This window comes from Lynx rufus, unplaced genomic scaffold (genome assembly GCF_022079265.1).
Source record: "Lynx rufus isolate CCGP_SWC_20201006 ecotype Redwood Valley unplaced genomic scaffold, mLynRuf1.p SCAF_7, whole genome shotgun sequence".
Classification (NCBI taxonomy): domain Eukaryota; kingdom Metazoa; phylum Chordata; class Mammalia; order Carnivora; family Felidae; genus Lynx; species Lynx rufus.
In genome coordinates, this window is record NW_025814889.1 from 49,915,569 (window position 1) to 49,934,094 (window position 18,526).

The 18,526-nt window shown below is 35.5% G+C and overlaps 1 protein-coding gene across 1 annotated transcript in view; it reads right to left on the minus strand.

Annotated features, from left to right (window-relative positions):
* Positions 1–409: 409 nt before the first annotated feature.
* Positions 410–18,526, minus strand: part of SLC15A5 (solute carrier family 15 member 5) — an 84,480-nt gene continuing 66,363 nt past the window's right edge. Inside the window, exons 8-9 of the mRNA XM_047065543.1 lie at positions 5,589–5,697; positions 410–557 (exon numbers count right to left, since the gene is read on the minus strand). Coding sequence (XP_046921499.1) covers positions 410–557; positions 5,589–5,697 — 257 coding nt within the window. The remainder of the gene's footprint in view (positions 558–5,588; positions 5,698–18,526) is intronic.

The window sequence follows — 18,526 nt, forward strand, 5'->3', positions numbered from 1 at the left end:
CTGTAATAAGTGCTCAATAAATGTATAGAAAGGAGGAATGTTAACATACTATTATTTTGATTCTATTGGCACATTAAAACTAAAAATAGCATTTATATTGCTTTTAATGGCTGAACCACCATTGTAAAAAGTTATAAAATATAGTAATGTTTAGGACCTAATCATTTTGTTGTCATGGAGGCAACACAGACTTTGAAATTACTTTATCAATTGTAATGTATAATGTGTTAATGCAAAAGCATAATAGTTCACCAGAAGAGTCATGATTAGTCTTTATAAATAAAGTACACCGATAATATTCCTAAAGTCACTGCCATCCATATTAGTTCTTAAACTAAAATGCATAAGGTGTTCAGGTGAAGAAAACGTGAATACTTTGCTCATAGGATGGGTAGAGCCAAATGTAGTTTCATAGGGCTGTCTCCCAAAGATCAATACTTGAAGAAAATTCTTGTGTACTGCCATAAAATTTCTGAGACTTTTCATGGAGGAGAAGTGTTTCTTCAAGATTACTTCCACTGATGTTCTGGGCATTAAAATGATTTAGATTACAATACCTAAAAAAGAAAGAAAGAAAGCTTTTTTTAGGACCAGATGTAGATGACTTGATAAATCATTTGCTTTCTTCCTGTGCTGTCTACCTTTTATTACGGGTCCATAGATACTGGCACAACAGTGATGATTATTTAAGAGCACTGCGTACCAGAACAGTCTTTATAAAACGACAAAGGGAGTTTCAGGAGATGTTGTCTCATAAGGACCTTTAGATGGCGCTGTTTTACAACTTGCAATGACTCTGACGAGCGAGATGGGGGAAAGTCTGAAACCCTATCAACTTTACAGTTTTCATGGAGACCAGGACTCATGAAATACTTCAGATGCACAAGAGATTTGTAAATTCAGTGTTGAACCCACGTAGAAAACACTGTTGTCAAACAATCCATGAATACATTTCTAGAATGCATACCCTATACTCCTGACCCAAGGAACACGTGGCTTTCCTGAGTGTCTGTCTTCTAAGTGCCAGGCATCATGCTAGGGCACTATACCCACCCTCGCTTAGTGAATTCTCACTACAACCCTAGAAGGATGAAATCATCCCCATTTCACAGATAGGGAAACTAAAATTCTAAGAGGTTAAATGACTTCTTTGGGGTTCATATGAATAGTAGTTGACAGACCCTAGGCTGGGAACTCTCTTATTCAAAATTCTGGCCTTTTCTCCCTGTAGCACACTACTTTTAAAGACACATTATTTTCTTGGGGCACCTGAGTGGCTAAGTCAGTTAAGCGTACGACTCTTGATTTCGGCTCAGGTCACGCTCCCATGGTTTTTGAGTTCAAGCCCCACGTGAGGCTTTTTGCTGTCAGCACAGAGTCTGCTTTGGATCTTCTGTCCCCCCTCTGCTCCCCCCCTGCTCGTGCTCTCTCTCTCTCTTTCTCTTTCTTAAAAATAAATAAATAAACAAACATTACAAAAAAAGACAAACACTTCTGAGAAAGTTTTAGGAGGATAGGAATTTCAAACTGCTTTATTCACTGCTGTGTTCCTAGTGCCTGGTGCATAGCACATGCTCAAAAATATTTGTTAAATGAACGAGTGAATATGGGCTATAAGTTCGGTTTTATCAGATACATGTAAGCTTCTGAGGTCAAACATCTACTTCTGATTTGTGAAAGTTTCCAAAGTGAATTTTACCTGCTTTTCCCTCTCAATATATTGCTAAAAGTAACTGTAAGAGAAGAATAATGCTTGAATAAGTGGTCTTTTGTCTCTGATTTATGTTGCTTTCAATAATTATGACAAGTTATGCACAGAAGACTATGGTATCATTGACAAAGTTGGGGCAATGGTATCAACTTTAAGATGTGTTTTACAGAGGTGCCTTGGTGGCTCAGTTGGTTGAGTGTCTGACTTTGGCTCAGGTCATGATCTTGCAGTTTGTGAGTTTCAGCCCTGCATCAAGCTCTGTGCTAATAGCTCAGAGCCTGCACCCTGCTTTGGATTCTGTGTCTCCCTCTCTTTGCCCCTCCCCTGCTCTCTCTCTCTCTCTCTCTCTCTCTCTCTCTCTCTCTTTCTCTCTCTCTCTCTCAAAAATAAATAAACATTAAAATTTTTTTTTTAAAAGATGTGTTTTACCACACTGGAAGGACAGTGGTGTTGAGATAAAGACAAACACCCTTTTGCCCTCCCTCCCTAAAACATCTGTAATATCTTTTTATTTCAGCATCTAATGTGGGATATATATTTTTATCCAGCACTATAGAGATGTTTATGTAATACTTTTCAGCTAGGGAAAGACATTTCATCTACCTACATCCTTCACCCCCAACCTGAAGAGCCTCAGGTATGACATGTTACCATTCCTACTTTTAGATTTGATTGAGGACGACTCTAAGACAGACAGAGGCAGAGGGCTATTTTTTGTTTTGTTTTGTTTTGTTTTTTTACAAATGAAAAATAAATCTTGCCTGATATTCATATATAATTCCTAATGGTACTCAGGTGGTATCTGAGTGACCCTGGCAAGATTCTTTTTTTTCTAGGACTTAAACTCGGATTGTATCACACTAATATAAAAATCATGGTGGGGGTACCCTCAGGTGCCAACAGAGACCTAAGGTCAGCTGTGTGTTGGTGAAGATGCTGTTTCATAATTAATATGCTGTTCTCAAAACTTTAAGAACAAGAATAACTTGGGACTGTCTTGTTCTTGATAGATTTGTCACTGTTATCTGGCTCTGAACACCATTGGGTTTGGTAAAAATTGAATTGTGATGAAATGTTTATTGCAATCAAACACTGACTCCTAAATAATATGTTTCAATAATACTGTCTCTAGAACACCTGTGTTTTCTCCTGTTTCTTCACATACTTACTGTTTGTTAGTGTTTGACAATCACACAATCAGTATAGAACTAAATCAAAATCATTCATTCCTCACTAGAGACACTGATCTCCTACCATAAGTTCCATATAGTTTCTTGCCTAACTTCTGGCTTGGACCGTCCCACCCCAATGGGCAATAGATACCCAGGGTAATGTGTGACTTTGCACTAATGTAGTTGGTTTTAGCTGCTTGATCTCTGCTGGCAAATTTTCCACTCTCTTTTCTTCTGATATGTGACACCCATTCTTTCCCGGTGGAGTGGCTGATCGGCAGGTGATGGTGGGTATGGTTACTTTAACTGAAGGGATGGGTTTCTTCCCTACCCATCAGAGTCAAGGGGTTGTTATAGAGTAGGTAGAGAGCTCTTCTGTGGCACTTAGTATGCTGGTAGGAGAAAGTGTGTGAGCTTTATAAAGATACACACATGGGTTTGAATCCTAGGTGTGTGAACCTAGTCAATTTACTTACCTAGATTCTCACTTTAGTTTTCGTATTTATAAAAAGTGATAAGATTTCTGTAACAGGGAGGTGGTAGAGATTACATGAGGTTATGTGTGTGTGTGTGTTGCATACTGCCCAAGATAGGAGTGCTTAACACTTGGAAAATTAATTTCCTCCCTTCTTGCTTTGTTTTATCCTGTCTCTATTTTTCCCCCTGTCCTCAAAAAGTAAACAGAAAAAAAGGAAAAGAAAATGTAGGGAAATAGAGGATTTGCTAAGAATCAGATTTATTTCTCAATAAATCTTCTATTATCACTTAGTCCCTTCCCACTTTTGGTTCCTCCAATATTTGGTGCTTTGTACCATTTTATTCTTGTCTCCTTCTCTGCACCCCACTCCACCATCTGTCACTTCTTTGTAGTAACTCACTTGTTCAACAATCACAGAGAAAGAATCACACTTAAATAATTGAATTTGAGTACTAAATAGTAGCTCATATAGACTGGTACTTTGCTGTCTTCAGTTTTTTTTTTTCCTAGTGCCTGGAACAATGCTTAGTATATTGAATGAATGAGTGAATGAATGAATGAATGAATGAGTAAATCCCCGAGCTAATAGAGTCTGGTTCCAGTGCTAGTTCTTCCATGAATTCAGCCCATAATCCTGGTCATTTTTGCCACACCTCTGCATGAGTCTAGAAGAAGAATTAAAAAGGAGGAAGAAGGAGGCATAAGGCAAAGCATGAGGTCATTATTATTACTATTGCTAACACTTTTGAGCATTTACTCATCCTCACAACAATTTTACGGCACAATTGCTATTCTTACTGTTTTCACTTTACAAATGAAAAAAATGGGCTTAACAAAGTTAAATAGCTTGCTGAAGTTTCTACAGCCAAGTAGTGGAAGTGGATTCAACTGGGCTGACTAAAAAAATTACCTTTCAAACTACTTTATGAAAAGACAAAGGTCAGATCTTACAGTGGGAGAAGATGTAAGAAGTGCAGGGTTTATGAGAACTGGAAGATGAGCACCACTTATGTGTTTGGAGGCAACGAATGGAGGGGAAAGAGGCTTTGCCTTCACCTTCGGTTTTCATCGATGACTCTATTTTGCTCCAAAACTGAGGATATTCCCCTTGGATCCTTCTGCAAGACTCTTTGATATTCTAATTTGGCTTTCAATTCAAGAATGAGATAGGTATTTATATTGTGGAGGATCAATTCAACAACTTATATACTTTGGAAGGTAAGAAATATAAAAATTCAGGGAGCCATTAAAACTTTTGATTTTGTCATTAATTCTGCCTTGCATGAAATTTAAGTGCCTCTCTTTTATACTGAACCATAAGCTCCGTGAGAGCAGGAACATAATGGCACTAAACATTTATTGACTTACTGACTTTGTGTCCTTCTAGTTTACTATCACATGTAGTACCTACCGCATGACTGGTGTTCCAACAGAGATTTATTCAATGAATGAAAGAATGATTTAGGCAAGGGAGAAGTGACAGTGATGAGATAAAATATGACTAAATAGATAAGTGAATAGAGGGAAGTGAGAAAAATAAAGATCTCTGTAGTTGACACAACATGACAGGTACTGTGCTCAGCCCTTTACCAAAATTCATATGCCTAAAGCCCACAAGATGTTGGTTTTCTTGATTTTATTTTACAAATATAAGAACAGAGGCTCAGAGAAGTTATACAATTTGCTCAAAACTACACAGTCATCCAAAAATACATCAGTGAGAGAGAGAGGTGGGCTAGCAATGGATGGATGGTAGATGATACATAATAAGCCACTGACTGGTCTCAGGTGACTGACTAAATGATTTTGCAGTTTGTTATTGACCTTGAAATGGTCACTGCTGATTGAAAGGCCTGAATGGAATCCAAATCTTAAGCATCATTAGATTTCTAGCTATTTGTTTAATGATATTTGCTTTTAATGATAATGACTCATTCATTCTTATTATCAATATGGTTATTTCTAATTCTAAAGTGGTGCTATATAGTGGAGAAAACATATCTTCTTTCAGAACATGTTTTAGAATCGAGTAAAGCACTATTTTATTATAAGGATCAATGGCAAAAGTGAAGTCTAAATTGAAATTTCTTGCTCTGAATAATCTGTTAAATTTCTCTAATATGCTAATTTGTCCAGTCATGGCATACAGGATTCCCGTTGGCTCAGTGATAGTTCCCAGATCAATATTTCATGGACTCAGAAATTGCTCATCTTACCACAAACTTACCTTTGTGAAACACTCCAGAATCCCAGGACGTTCAACAACGTTAATGATGCCAAAAAGAAGAAGAAGCTTTCTAAATTGCCTTTGTTTAATGTGTTTGGAAACCAATTGCCTGTTTGGAACAAAAGTAATTGTTATTCAACTGCAGAGTTGTAAGTTTTTGTGAATATTTTATCATTCCACTATTCATAGAGATTTATTCGCTTCAATAATATCTACAAAGCAAAAAAGCTCATCTGAAACTCATTGTCAAGACTCGTTTAATTCTGTAATTAATGGTAAAATAACAAGCAAAGTACCACAAATATTTTGAAGGTCAAAAAAACCTTAATTTGTATAACGCAATATAGGTTCAGAAGAACTGAGCTATAAAAGTAACCCTGATTATGCTAACTTAACTGGAACCGTATACCTATCTTATTCATCCTTATATATCTAGTACCTAGAGTGCCTGACACATAGGAATTATTCAGTAAATATATATTGAATAAATGTAAAATATTTACCACAGCCAGTTCTAGCTGTAAGGTTAGTGACATAATAGACGTAGATGCCAGATGTTACATTATTTTGACATCTTAGATAAATCTAATATTACGTTATTATAATATCACAGAACCTATTTATCAAACTACTTGAAATCTCTAGTTGACATGAAAGTACTTTTTGACCTGATAAGTAATTCCTTCAAATTAATACTTCTAAATCAGATATCCCCCTCTTTCTTATGATGTCAAACTTCTATACACAAAACTATTACATCAGTATATATGAAACTATTTAGGATTCAAGGTAATTGCTCTTACTTTGCTCCTAAGTTTTAACTTTTGTTTTGGATCTTTGCTATAATTCTCTCTCTCTTTCTGTACCCAAATCCATATCTATATCTATATGCATTATCTCTATTTCTACACACACTCAATTTTCCTTCAGTGGGTTTTGATACATTATTATTTAATACATTATACGAAATAATGCATTATATATGCAGCACTTATTTTTTGCAGTACTTTTAAAACAACAATAGAATATTAGTATTAACAAATATGTTATAGATACATAGTATTACAGAATATTAAAAAGATTGTTCAAAAGGCAAAACCTATCACCATGGACAAAACTTAAATTCAGTGGGAGTTCTGAATGGGCAGAGTCTTCCCCCAAAAAGTTATACATTATGAGAACAGGAATTGATCTTCTTTGAGCAGTCAGATGCCAAGGTTTGGGTATTTTCTTGCTTTTTTATAGAAGTTCCTACAGTGGGTTGTAAAGAGAGGTGTGGGACGAGAGCAATCAGTCCATGTGCTGATACACTCGATCTTCAGTAACATCTTTGGCACATGGGTTGTGAGTTGCTTCCTGAGCTAGAAAATGGTTCTTGGCCTCTCCCTTGACAGTGCATACTTTTAAATGAGATTTGAATTAAATGTTCTGTTCAGGGTTGATAGTCAGCAAGTACATAAGTATGACAGCTGTGATTAATTGTGCCACTTCCCATTTAAAGCCGTTTCTCTTCTGTCATTTAACAATGACTATTATTACGGACCAACCATGAAAATTAGCTTGTGTCTTGGACCTATAATTGAAATCTGGTATTGAGTTTAAAGCTGTTTGGCAAGTTCTACTTCCCCATTTTATTAATTTGTGTTCCATTACAATAGAAATGCATGGTGTTATTGCTATATTGACATAATGCCTTCATCTGATAGGAGTAGTTTCACACAACGTTTCCGTCTGTGTCTGTCTATTGGGTATTGTGTAGCCCTCGTGTGTGTGTGTGTGTGTGTGTGTGTGTGTGTGTGTGTGTGTGTAGAAACCAAGCATTTGATTGTACTTGAACGGGGGTAGTTCGGGTGGAAGTCAAGGTAAGGTGAGATAACATCACACATATTTTCAGGAAGAACTAAACCACCCTGCTAACCTTATTCAAACAGTCCTATTTCCTTATTTCTCCTGAATTAATATCCCAATCATATTTCTGTCCTTTTCATTTCACATCAGCACTTTGCATGTGATGCGTTTAGACCATTTTATCACTGTGTTTCTCTGGCTAGAATGAGAGGAGTTTGTACAGAGTATGCGAAGCCTCAGAATTAACATGACATTAATTCTGCTTGGAGCATGAATTTTGGTCCATAATAAGTAATTGAAAAGGCTATCTTTATATTATAACAAAGTCAGATGAGGGAGAAGAATATAAATTTTGTAAGATCTTTAAAGGTAAAACATAACATTTCTAAAAAATTATGCAATTACAGCAAATACCAGCCTATCAGGATAGGCTCCAGCCCATCAGGATAGCACCAGCTCCCCCCGCATGTGCCATTGTATCTGTCACTGGGTAAGGGGAACAATCACCTGAATTGATAGCACAGGACACACACTAGCATCAAGTTGGACAGAGGGATACTTCATGAAATCTAAAATTTGTTTTATTTATATAGAGATTATCAGTCTATGTAAAGAGATAGCTTTGGGTGAAAGCTATCTCTTTACATAGACTGATAGAAAGAGAATGGGCTTGGGGGTGGAGAGATTTTGAAGTCAAATATTGTCTCTGTTATTTAATAGTTTTGTTTTTGGGCATTTGTCCAATTGAACCACTTCAGCCTCAGTTTCTCCTCTCTAAAATGACAGCAACACCTTTCTCACTGAGCTGTTATGAGAAGTAAGGATGTCAAGGGTTGGACACAGAGGAGGCACTCCATAAACTTTAGATTATCACTCCCACCCACACACACTTTAGAAGTAGCTCATACAAAATCATGTAGCCTGAACTTGATCTCGGGCCCATTTCCTGTCAGATATTTCTTCATGTTCTGTGTGCCACTTTTTTTTTTTTTTTATCATTATCCCAGGACTGGTTGTAAAATGTTCCATTTAACATTGTCAGTTGACTCAGCTCTTAGGTACTATAACTTTATTTTAGTAGCTTATAAACTTTTATTGTCGTAATTCACATTTGTGCCATTTTTCACCTGACATTTCTAGTAGCTGATTGAAATCTGGGGCATCCTTGCCAAAGGAGACAAAGAGAAGACTTTAGGTCTAAAATGGAACAAACTAAACTTCTCCAGATCTTAGCTTGGGAAGGTAAGGAAGTTTAACAACATGAGAAAAGAATGTGCTACATAAACAGTGGTAAGTGCCATATGTTAATGCTCACAGTGAACCCAAGTTAAGTACTTTAGTAGAATAACCAGCTAGTTAGTAATGAAAGTTAGACCACTCGGTAATAGAACAGTCACGAAGTATTTAGCATTGCTCAGAAGTTCTCCACATATTTCTTGTTCAGTTAGATTTATTCGTTCATTTGAAAATCATTTGTTAAGAAATTTTCATGTATCATAAAACGGGCATTTCAAGTTGCTTAAGAAAAAGAGCTCATAGATTTGTAGAAGAGACATGCAAATAGGTAATTACTCTGGAGTATTAGACCTTATAGACACTAAGTAAAATGTTTTTATTTATTTTAAATTATCATGGCCATTTTAGAGACAAAAGGACTATAGAATTATCTAGACTAGTTCTTGTATTTTACAGATTAAAGAGTGAAGGTGCAGAGAGGTATGTTGAGGCATTGCTCAGTAGAATCCTCATCTTACAAACTGCACTACTAAAGCCCCAATGATGCTAATAGAATTATGTTACTATAAACAGCACAAAGTCACTAATATGAAAGAAGAAAATGCTTTATTCTTGTCCCATATTATGCCTTGTATTGTAAAGCCCCAAATTTCATATGCTGTCTTTATGTCTTTGAGCCTCACAGGGCCCCAAAGGCCTAACCGCATAGTTCTTTGCCCTTTCAGACACACTCCTCACCCCAGGGGAAGGCCTCCCTCACCTGGTTAGTTCCCCTATTAGTCAGCCCAGCTGCCTGCTACTGGTATTCACCCTAAAGCTCTCACCTCCTTCTCAGACCTCAACATCAAGCAAACAGGAAGTCACATCCTCCTGTGGGATCCAGGAGTCACTCCCTGTTTTGTTACTACCAGGCTCGCCCTCCACAGACCTTTGTTGCTCTATTCTCAAGTTAGTCCCCATATGGCCCTGTGTGACACATTCTCCTCCCCTGACCTGTGAGTGTGTCTGACTAATAAGCTGCTGTCAGCCCATCTCTCCTGTGTCAGGTGTCATATTTTCAGCCACCTTATCCTATTTAGGTTAAGGACCCCTCCCACACTGACCAGGTGAAGAGGAGGTGATGAGAACATGCCCCTACACAGAAATCAAGGTCAGTTCTACACAGAATTCTAGTAGCTTCTGTGGCTCTGATGCATGATTACTGTTTTGGGGAGAAGAAGGAGCAGTTCCATATTCCATTCTAACCAGTACCCAGTACCAAGTAGCTCTGCTTCTAAACTACATCAGGCAATATGACTCCTTTAAAACAGAAGACAGAAAGTAGTGGGTGCATGGCAGTCAAGGCACATTGCTTTCAGGTAGCGTAGCTCCCAAAGAAAAGCATTATAGGTGAATGTGGGCTCTAGGGAGCACTCAATAGTCATGTATGCTTGAGACCAGTTTACAATCACATTATTTGATCAGATTATTGGACAATAAGAAAATGGTGTCAAATTCTCACTCCAGCCCAGCAGTTTGCTTATCACGATTACTTGGGTTTTAATGGGGGCACTTTCACAGAAAACTTCATTAAAAATATGGAAAGGGACATAGGCTAAGGGAATCCATACACATTCTTAGTTGGTAAATACTGCCTGTCAGTAAATTTCTCCTACTGAGGATGACTAAATACAAAAAAGGTCAAAATGAAGAAGGAAAAGGGACTGTATACATATTACAACTTTTGCTTATGAAAAAACACCCCTAACACACAACGACAAAAGTTCAAATAACAATAATGATAATAATAATAATAATATAGGATATCATAGGAAGAGACAAAAATTAAAAAATAAAAAAATACTAATTTCAGGCAAAGTTGAATTCAAAGGAAAAATAGTGTCAAAGAGACACTGAGGATTTTTTTCTATTTATAAAAAGCACAGTCCAAATTGAAGACAGGTCAATGAACATCCTTTAAGTAATGAAAATATAACAAGTCTGTTGGAAACTTGGATAAAAACAGGTAGATCAATTTTTGTGAATGACTGTCACATTTTGGTCAAGTTTTGATAGAAAAAGCAACAAAGAAAATGATGTAGAGGATTAGAATAATGTGATTGATAAGAGTTTAATAAAGATTATACTATTGTTTAGTAAAAAAATACTCTCTTATAGAAGTTTAAATAACATCAATAGCAAACCAAATCTCCTAGAAATTAAGATACTGCCCCTACATAATCATTTGGTCAAAGAGAAAAATGAAACCCACAACCACAAAGTATTTGAAAATGAAGTGATGAGGAAATTGCATTTATAAATTTAGGGATACAGATTTAAATTCTATTCAGAGGTACATTTAAAGGCACATATTTTTTCAGTTTGAAGGAATGCAAATAAATGAACTAAACATTCAGCACAAAAGAACCCTAGAAAATAAATAAGAATTATAAGGAAAGTCAACGAAAAAAATAAAGATGACAGCAGGAAATCAATATATTAAAGAATATTAGATTTAATAATTCTAAGGCCTGATTCATTGCAAGAAAATGTAACAACAACAGAAACCCTGACAAACCCAAAGAGAATAGATAACAAAAGAGGAGCCATAACAATATTTATTTATAAGTGTGCTATATTAGTTTCAAAAATCTTATGGAAGAAGGAAGGTGTGGTGTATACGTGTATGTGTATCTCATTATGTATATGATGGAATATTACTCAGCCATAAAAAAAGAATGAGGAGCACTTGGGTGTCTCAGTGGGTTAAGCATCCAACTTCGGCTCAGGTCATGATCTCACAGTTTGTGAATTTAATTAAGCCTCTGTGCTGACAGTGCGGAGCCTGGAGCCTGCTTTGAGTTCTGTGTCTCCCTTTCCCTCTGTTCCTCTCCCACTCACACTTGGTTTCTTTCTCTCTCTCTCTCTCTCAAAAATAAATAAACATGTTTTAAAAAATGAAATCTTGCCATCTGCCACAGCACGGGTCCATCTAGAGGGTCTAATGCTAAGTGAAATAAGTCAGCCAAAGAAAGACAAATAATATGATTTTACTCATATGTGGAATTTAAGAAACAAAACAAAGGAATAAGGAAAAAGAGAGACAAACTGAAAAACAGACTCCTAACTATAGAGAACAAATAGATGGTTCCCAGAAGGGAGGTCGGAGGGGGATTGGTGAAACAGTTGAAGGGGATTAAGACTACACTTGTCCTAATGAGCACTGAATAATGTATAGAATTGTTGAATCACTATATTGTACACCTAAAACTAATATAACACTGTATGTTAATATAATTGAATAAAAAAATAAAACTAAAAAAGTATATTATGGAAATGGGATGATTATCTAGGAAAACCTTAATTATCTAAATTGAACCAAGAAAAAAGAAAAAATCTTACTGGCAAGAAACAGTGGGGGAAAAGTTACCAGGAAGTATCTTCAAAAGAGATAATGCATCCTGAATGTACCTTTTAATTTTCATGGAAGAGATGACTCTTTCCCCTGGATCTTTCTAGAAAAGAAAAGAACCATCAAATATTGCTACTGCCAGCTGTTGTCTATCTCATGTATGTGAAGATGATTTAATATTGAAAAATCTATTAATTAAATATACTATAATATCAGGAATAGTAAGAAAATCGAGAGGTGATCTCAAGAGCTACTTAAGAAGCATTCAATAAAATTTACTCTGATTTGTTTAGATCTTAGAAAACAAGAAATAGAAATTTTCTTATGGTAAAGAATATCCTTTAACATTATAGACCTACAAATATGTTTAAAAAAATAGAGATTCAAATTAAGATTATGAACAGGGTAAAATGTGACTGTCGTCTGGTATTAACACTGTTCTGAAGTTCTTTGTCCTGATAAAGGTATAAAGCATCAGAGTTAATATTGGAAATAAGGATTTTTAAAAATTATATTTAAGATTAGATAATTTTTCTGTAAACTGAAAAAGATAAATACTCTCATAAATTTACTAAGAAAGTTTAAGAAGTTGGATGTAAGATATAGACATAAATATTAATACTCCCCTATATGATACATAATTATTATCTCAGTGAATTTGGAAGGAGGGAAAGGAGTCAGTTCATAACAGCAAAATGAGAAAGAGCATAAAATGCCTACAATAAGTCCAACAGAAATGTTCAAGACATGGATGAAGAAAAGAAAATCTAACTGAACTGAATTTTTTAACATTGAATAAATAAAAAAGTTATGTTATCTACTTAGAGGGAACACTAAATATTATAAAAGCATTTATTTATTTATTTATTTATTTATTTATTTATATTTATTTATTTTTAAAAAATCTTTTACTTCTTTTTGAGAGAGAGAGAGAGACAGAGTGTGAGCAGGGGAGGAACAGAGAGAGAGGGAGACACAGAATCTGAAGCAGGCTCCAGGCTCTGAGCTGTTAGCACAGAGCCGGACACAGGGACCATGAGATCATAACCTGAGCGGAAGTCAGAGGCTTAACCAACTGAGCCACTCAGGCACCTCGAAAAGCTTTATTGTTTTAATTAACAAGTAGTACTTATTTCATTACCATAAACACGAGATTTGGGGAAAATTGATAAAATGATTCTAAAATTCACCTGGAAATGTACACTATAGGAAATAAGAGCTTTACAAATGAAGAGTAAACCATAAGAAGTATGACTAGCAATAGCTGATATATATCATAAAGTCATAATAATTAAACAGAGGGTGATACTAAGCTAAAATCAAGAGGTAGCTGACAGGAACAAAATAGACAGCTCTAAAATAGCCCTACAATAGCCTAAGAACTAAGAATATATTAAAGTATATATTACTAACTGATTAGTTTCATTCCACTTATCCTATGGCTATGGGGTATTTATGGTTTAAGTAACTTTTTCACAACAAATATCAAGTTATGCTGTGAAATTTGGTTATTTGAAGGAAATGTGTATTTACCTAACATAAAAAAGTCCACATGGATAAAAATATGATTTTCAAAATAGCAAACTACTAAAATTTCCATAACCATAGATAAATGCAATGATATTGCATGTTCACAATGCATGAACATGTTATTCATGTTCACAATGAAAAAGGTTAATAGGTTTGATTACCTATATCAGCAAAACTTGTGCAGACCAAACTCATCTATGAAACTAAAATGTTGAGTTAAAATAGGAAAATATTAGCAATATATTTGACTAAGTGATAATATCCTTAAGGTTTTAAAAACATATAAATCAATAGGAAAAAATGACAAATAGACCAAAAGAAAAATGGGCAAAGAATATGATCAAGCATGTCATGAATGAGTAAAGATAAAAGTGTTCATACATTAAAAATTTCAATTTTCCATTCTGAAAAATACAAATTAAAGTAATAATGGAATATAATTTTTGCCAATCATATTCACAAAGATCAAAATACTATTATGCTCAGGGTTGCAATTAACATCTTGAGACAAGTATTATTCTATCACAATGGTGGTATAATTGATGCAGCCTTTTAGAAAACAATAGTCTTTAAAATATTTATCCTTATTGAATGAGTAATTCCATTCCCAGGATTCTGGAAATAAAAAGAGAGTCTTTTTGTTTGTTTGTTTTAGAAATTCAAATGACACGGAAAGATCCTCATGATATTTTCAAAGGAAAAAAAAGTGGGACTTGATATAATTTTTTATTGAGCATTCCTCAGGAGTTATTCAGACTACAATTTTGTTTAAAATATCTCTGTATATAATTTTTTTAAGTTTATTTCTTTTTGAGAGAGAAAGAGAGAGAGAGAGAGCAAGCAGAGGATGGGCAGCGAGAAGGGGACAGAGGATCTGAAGCAGGCTCTTGGTGGACAACAGTGAGCCTGATGCGGGGCTTAAACCCATGAACTGCAAGATCATGACCTGGCTGAAGTAGGACGCTTGACAAATTGAGCCACCCAGGCGTCCCTCTCTATATAAATTTAATACCCCCTCCCCACATGCACACAAATTAAAAAAAATTGGAAAAAATTTACCCCAATAATAATTGCCATCATCTTTTTGGCCTTTTCCCCTCCTCCTTTACAGTTTGGATTTATCTGGTCATACATTACCTTAGCAGCAAAAAATAATATTTTAAAATGATTTCCTCAAGCATACTTCGGGAAAACTCTGACTTCTAAAAATCATTTCTGGTTTATTATCAAACAACAGAAAAGGGTGGTTTTCTCTCACAACCTACTCTTCTTCAGCAATTGAAGTATTGAATAGCAGCCTGGATGTTGTAACTTGGAAGTTATATGCTATTTATAAAACTGTCCTAAGATATCATTTTGGAAATCATAGTATCCCAAGTAACAATAACCAGTCTATTCTGAAACCTAAGATTCACTCACTTCAGTGATCTGTCACTATATTCCCTACTGAAATCCTAGATTTACCAACTATCTCAAATATACATGGCATTATTTTAAGGGCTACGGCATGTTGCTTTTGATGAGAGGCAGATTTCTGCTATGTCTTTTTGGAGAAAGATTCAATATTTCCCCTTTTTACCAGCTACTGTTTTATTTTGAATGTAGTGGACCTTTGAAAATATTAAATGGTGCCTTTTGGAATCTCTTCAAATTAGAGTTGAGCACAGTAAGCAATTATTTTCCCTGAGACTTTGGCAATATATTTTTAAAGTTATTTTTTGTAACACTGGTGATGTGGTAAACCTCCAAAATTGTTGAGACAAAACTGAAATGGCTTTTATACCTAACTTTATCTTAGGCACATCTATCACTTCACTATGTGCGAAGAAGTATGTAATTAAAGACATGTAACAGTCATTCTCCAGGGTGGATGTACTTCTGTGCCACGGGAAATAAACCCTGTGCAGCAAAAAAGAGCTTGGGAATCAGGAATCCACCACTGTTGTAAGATTTGGACAACTTATATAACTTTCCGAGTTCATTTTCCTTTTACATGTGATGGGGCTACAAATATCCACCCCCAAAGAATTGTTGTGAAGATTTAATGAAATAATATCTTTGTGAAATACATATAGCAAGGTCTGCATATAACTGACACTTAATAAATGTTAATTTCTTTCCTTCCTCTATTCAGTAACCTGATTTAAATGCTTCATTTGAGATTCATAGCTCTCCTACCTGAGTTAATTTTTAAAACACATTAATTTTCATGATACCTGAAGGAAATAATATCTAACAACTATATTCTACTCTGGCTTTTCTACCACCTTTTCCTATTTGTCGAATAAGTACTCAAACTATTATTAGCTTCAATTTACAGACGAGGAAACAGAGGCATGGAGAGGCTAAAGTGTCTGCCTGAAGTCATGTAAAGGAGACAGAATAATTATTTGTTGATCGAATGGGTGAACTGAGGTTGGGCCCCAAATCTGCACGTACTCAGTTCCTGGCTCTCCTAACAATGTCTGCATGGAGACTTTAATTTGCATTTGTTCTTCCTGGGAATTGTGAATAAAAATGAAGTTAGGTTGCTGTTTCCAGGAAGGGATGCCGTGTCTTTCAAAATTGTAGAGAAAGCGCTATGTGCATTGTTCACCTGATCTGCAAAAAGAATGAGCATGGGATGATATTTGGGAAAACACGCTTTCTTATAAGGGTGAGTTCATTCTCTTGAAGAGCACTGGGAGGTAAAAACCCATCAAGATAGTGTGTTCTCATGATGATTTCAATGAATTATCATGGAAATGAGTTTTAGAAGAGAGGTAATGCTTTGTGATAATAGCCCGATAATGCCATTAGCTATGAACTGTAATTGTAATAGCATTAGTCAAATGAATATATCTGATATTAATTTGAGTGTCAAATATTTCTATAAGATTCTTCTTGTTAATTAAACATCAGCCGTGGTATTATTAATTCACTATCTAGCCAGTGCTCGCACATAGTAGGAACCCAATACGTATTTGTGAACTGAATTTATAAGTCAACCTCGAAGTGGAACTGTTTAAAATAGTAAAATACTGAATTTAAATAATATCATGGATATAGCAGGAACTGATTTTTCCCAATATCTGCTTATTTGTACAGTCTGTTCTCTATTGTAACTTCAGTTAGCTAATGATGTAGACTTGTTTATTTCAGAATTTGAAAAGATATCCACCCCCCTCTTGCATATTTGGAGGGAAATCACATGTGAGGTTTACTTCAAATTGCTTTAATTCAAGAGTACGGTTTGTGCCTTTCTTCCTCTCTTGTGGTTTTCAGACCATTTTAAAATCTACCAGACAGCTTCATAACTGCATTGGATACCTGACTATCACTGGACAAAATCATGCTTTAGGTAGTTTGGTATTGCTCTTTGTAATGACCAGTATCAACTGGGCCTTCAACACTGATGGCAATCCTAATTTTCTTCTTCTAAATCATCTCTCGCTCCTGTGACAACACGTTCTTAGCTCCCTGCTCTTCCTATTCCTCATTTTCATCCTAATCCCCCTTTGCTCTCATGAATGGCTTGCTGCATATGTCATAAAGAAAACTGAGAGCCTTGAACAGTAGGAGTCAGCATCTTTCCAATACCAGGACCACACCTCCCCATTCTCTCTTCTGTTTTAGTGCAGGAAAGAAGCATCCACCCTCCAGTAAGAAGTCAATCTCTCTTCTTTCTCTTGCATTTTTAGCTTCTCCATCTACACCAGATGTTCTTATCGGTTAAATATGGCCAAGTATCTCTGGAAATAAAAAAGTATCTTGAACTCACACCTAACGTCCCAGATAAAACACAGGACCCATCATTAAATTTGAATCTCAGAACAACAACGAGTTATTTTCTAGGGTCAGCTCTGTCATAAATATCGTACAAATAATTTTTTGGTGTAAAGTATGCTCACAGTATTGCGTGAGACATGCTTATACTAAAAGCGAAGTATTCATTGTTTACCTGAAAGTTCAAAAGACTCTGTGCTTTTATTTATTAAATCTGGCAAATCTACCCACATGCTCATCTAGCCACCACTTTATCTTTTAAATCTTCTTTAGTGCCAAGTTCCTCAAAAAGGTTGTTAGAATGTGATACCTTTAATGTTTCACTTACTAGATATTCTTCACCCTATTCCAAACTTGTCTTCATTTCCTTCTTACCACTGAAATGACTCTTATAAAGTTTTCAGTGATAATGATGTTGCCAAACCTGCAGATACTTTCCATTCTTCATTTTTATTTGATCTCACAGTAGGATTTTACCCAGTTTACCATTTCCTGTTTGAAACAATCCATATATATATATATATATATATATATATATATGCATATTTATTTATCTATGGTTATGGAAATTTTAGTAGTTTAATATTTTGAAAATATTAGAAATATTGAAGATACAGAACTCAGGAAGGGAGTAAAGAATTTAGCTGTTTGATTCCCATCAAGATCATTTTAAGTTAAAAATGTGATCTTTTAAAATTCTCATTTAAATATCTGTGATTATTGAGACCACTGACAGCCGTGTTGCCATGAAACTCTGAGTCGCTCGTGAAACAGGAATTTGTAGTTGCAGTAAACTTGAAAGAAAATATTTATGCATCTGGAAAACTATTTAACTGGATCCCATAAGTCCATGCCTATTTTCTTAAAGATATGTTTCTTCAAATTCATATCAGTGCCTCAGGTCCAGCTTCATCTGGGTTTTGAAATGAGATTTTTAGACCTAGGAAGGGAAAATGGCCTGCTACCTCATAATTTATCTTTAGCCAGGCCATTCTCTACTTGTCTGTCAACTGGTCTAGTGCCAGCGCTCCCATAGCTTACTTGGTGGGCCCACAATTCTCACAGGCAAATCGTGCTCATGGTGTTCAGTCAGAATTAGGTTCAGAATCCTCCTTGTACAATGGGGGTATGTATCTCAGATATAACTTGTTCTACATCCTCAACCTTT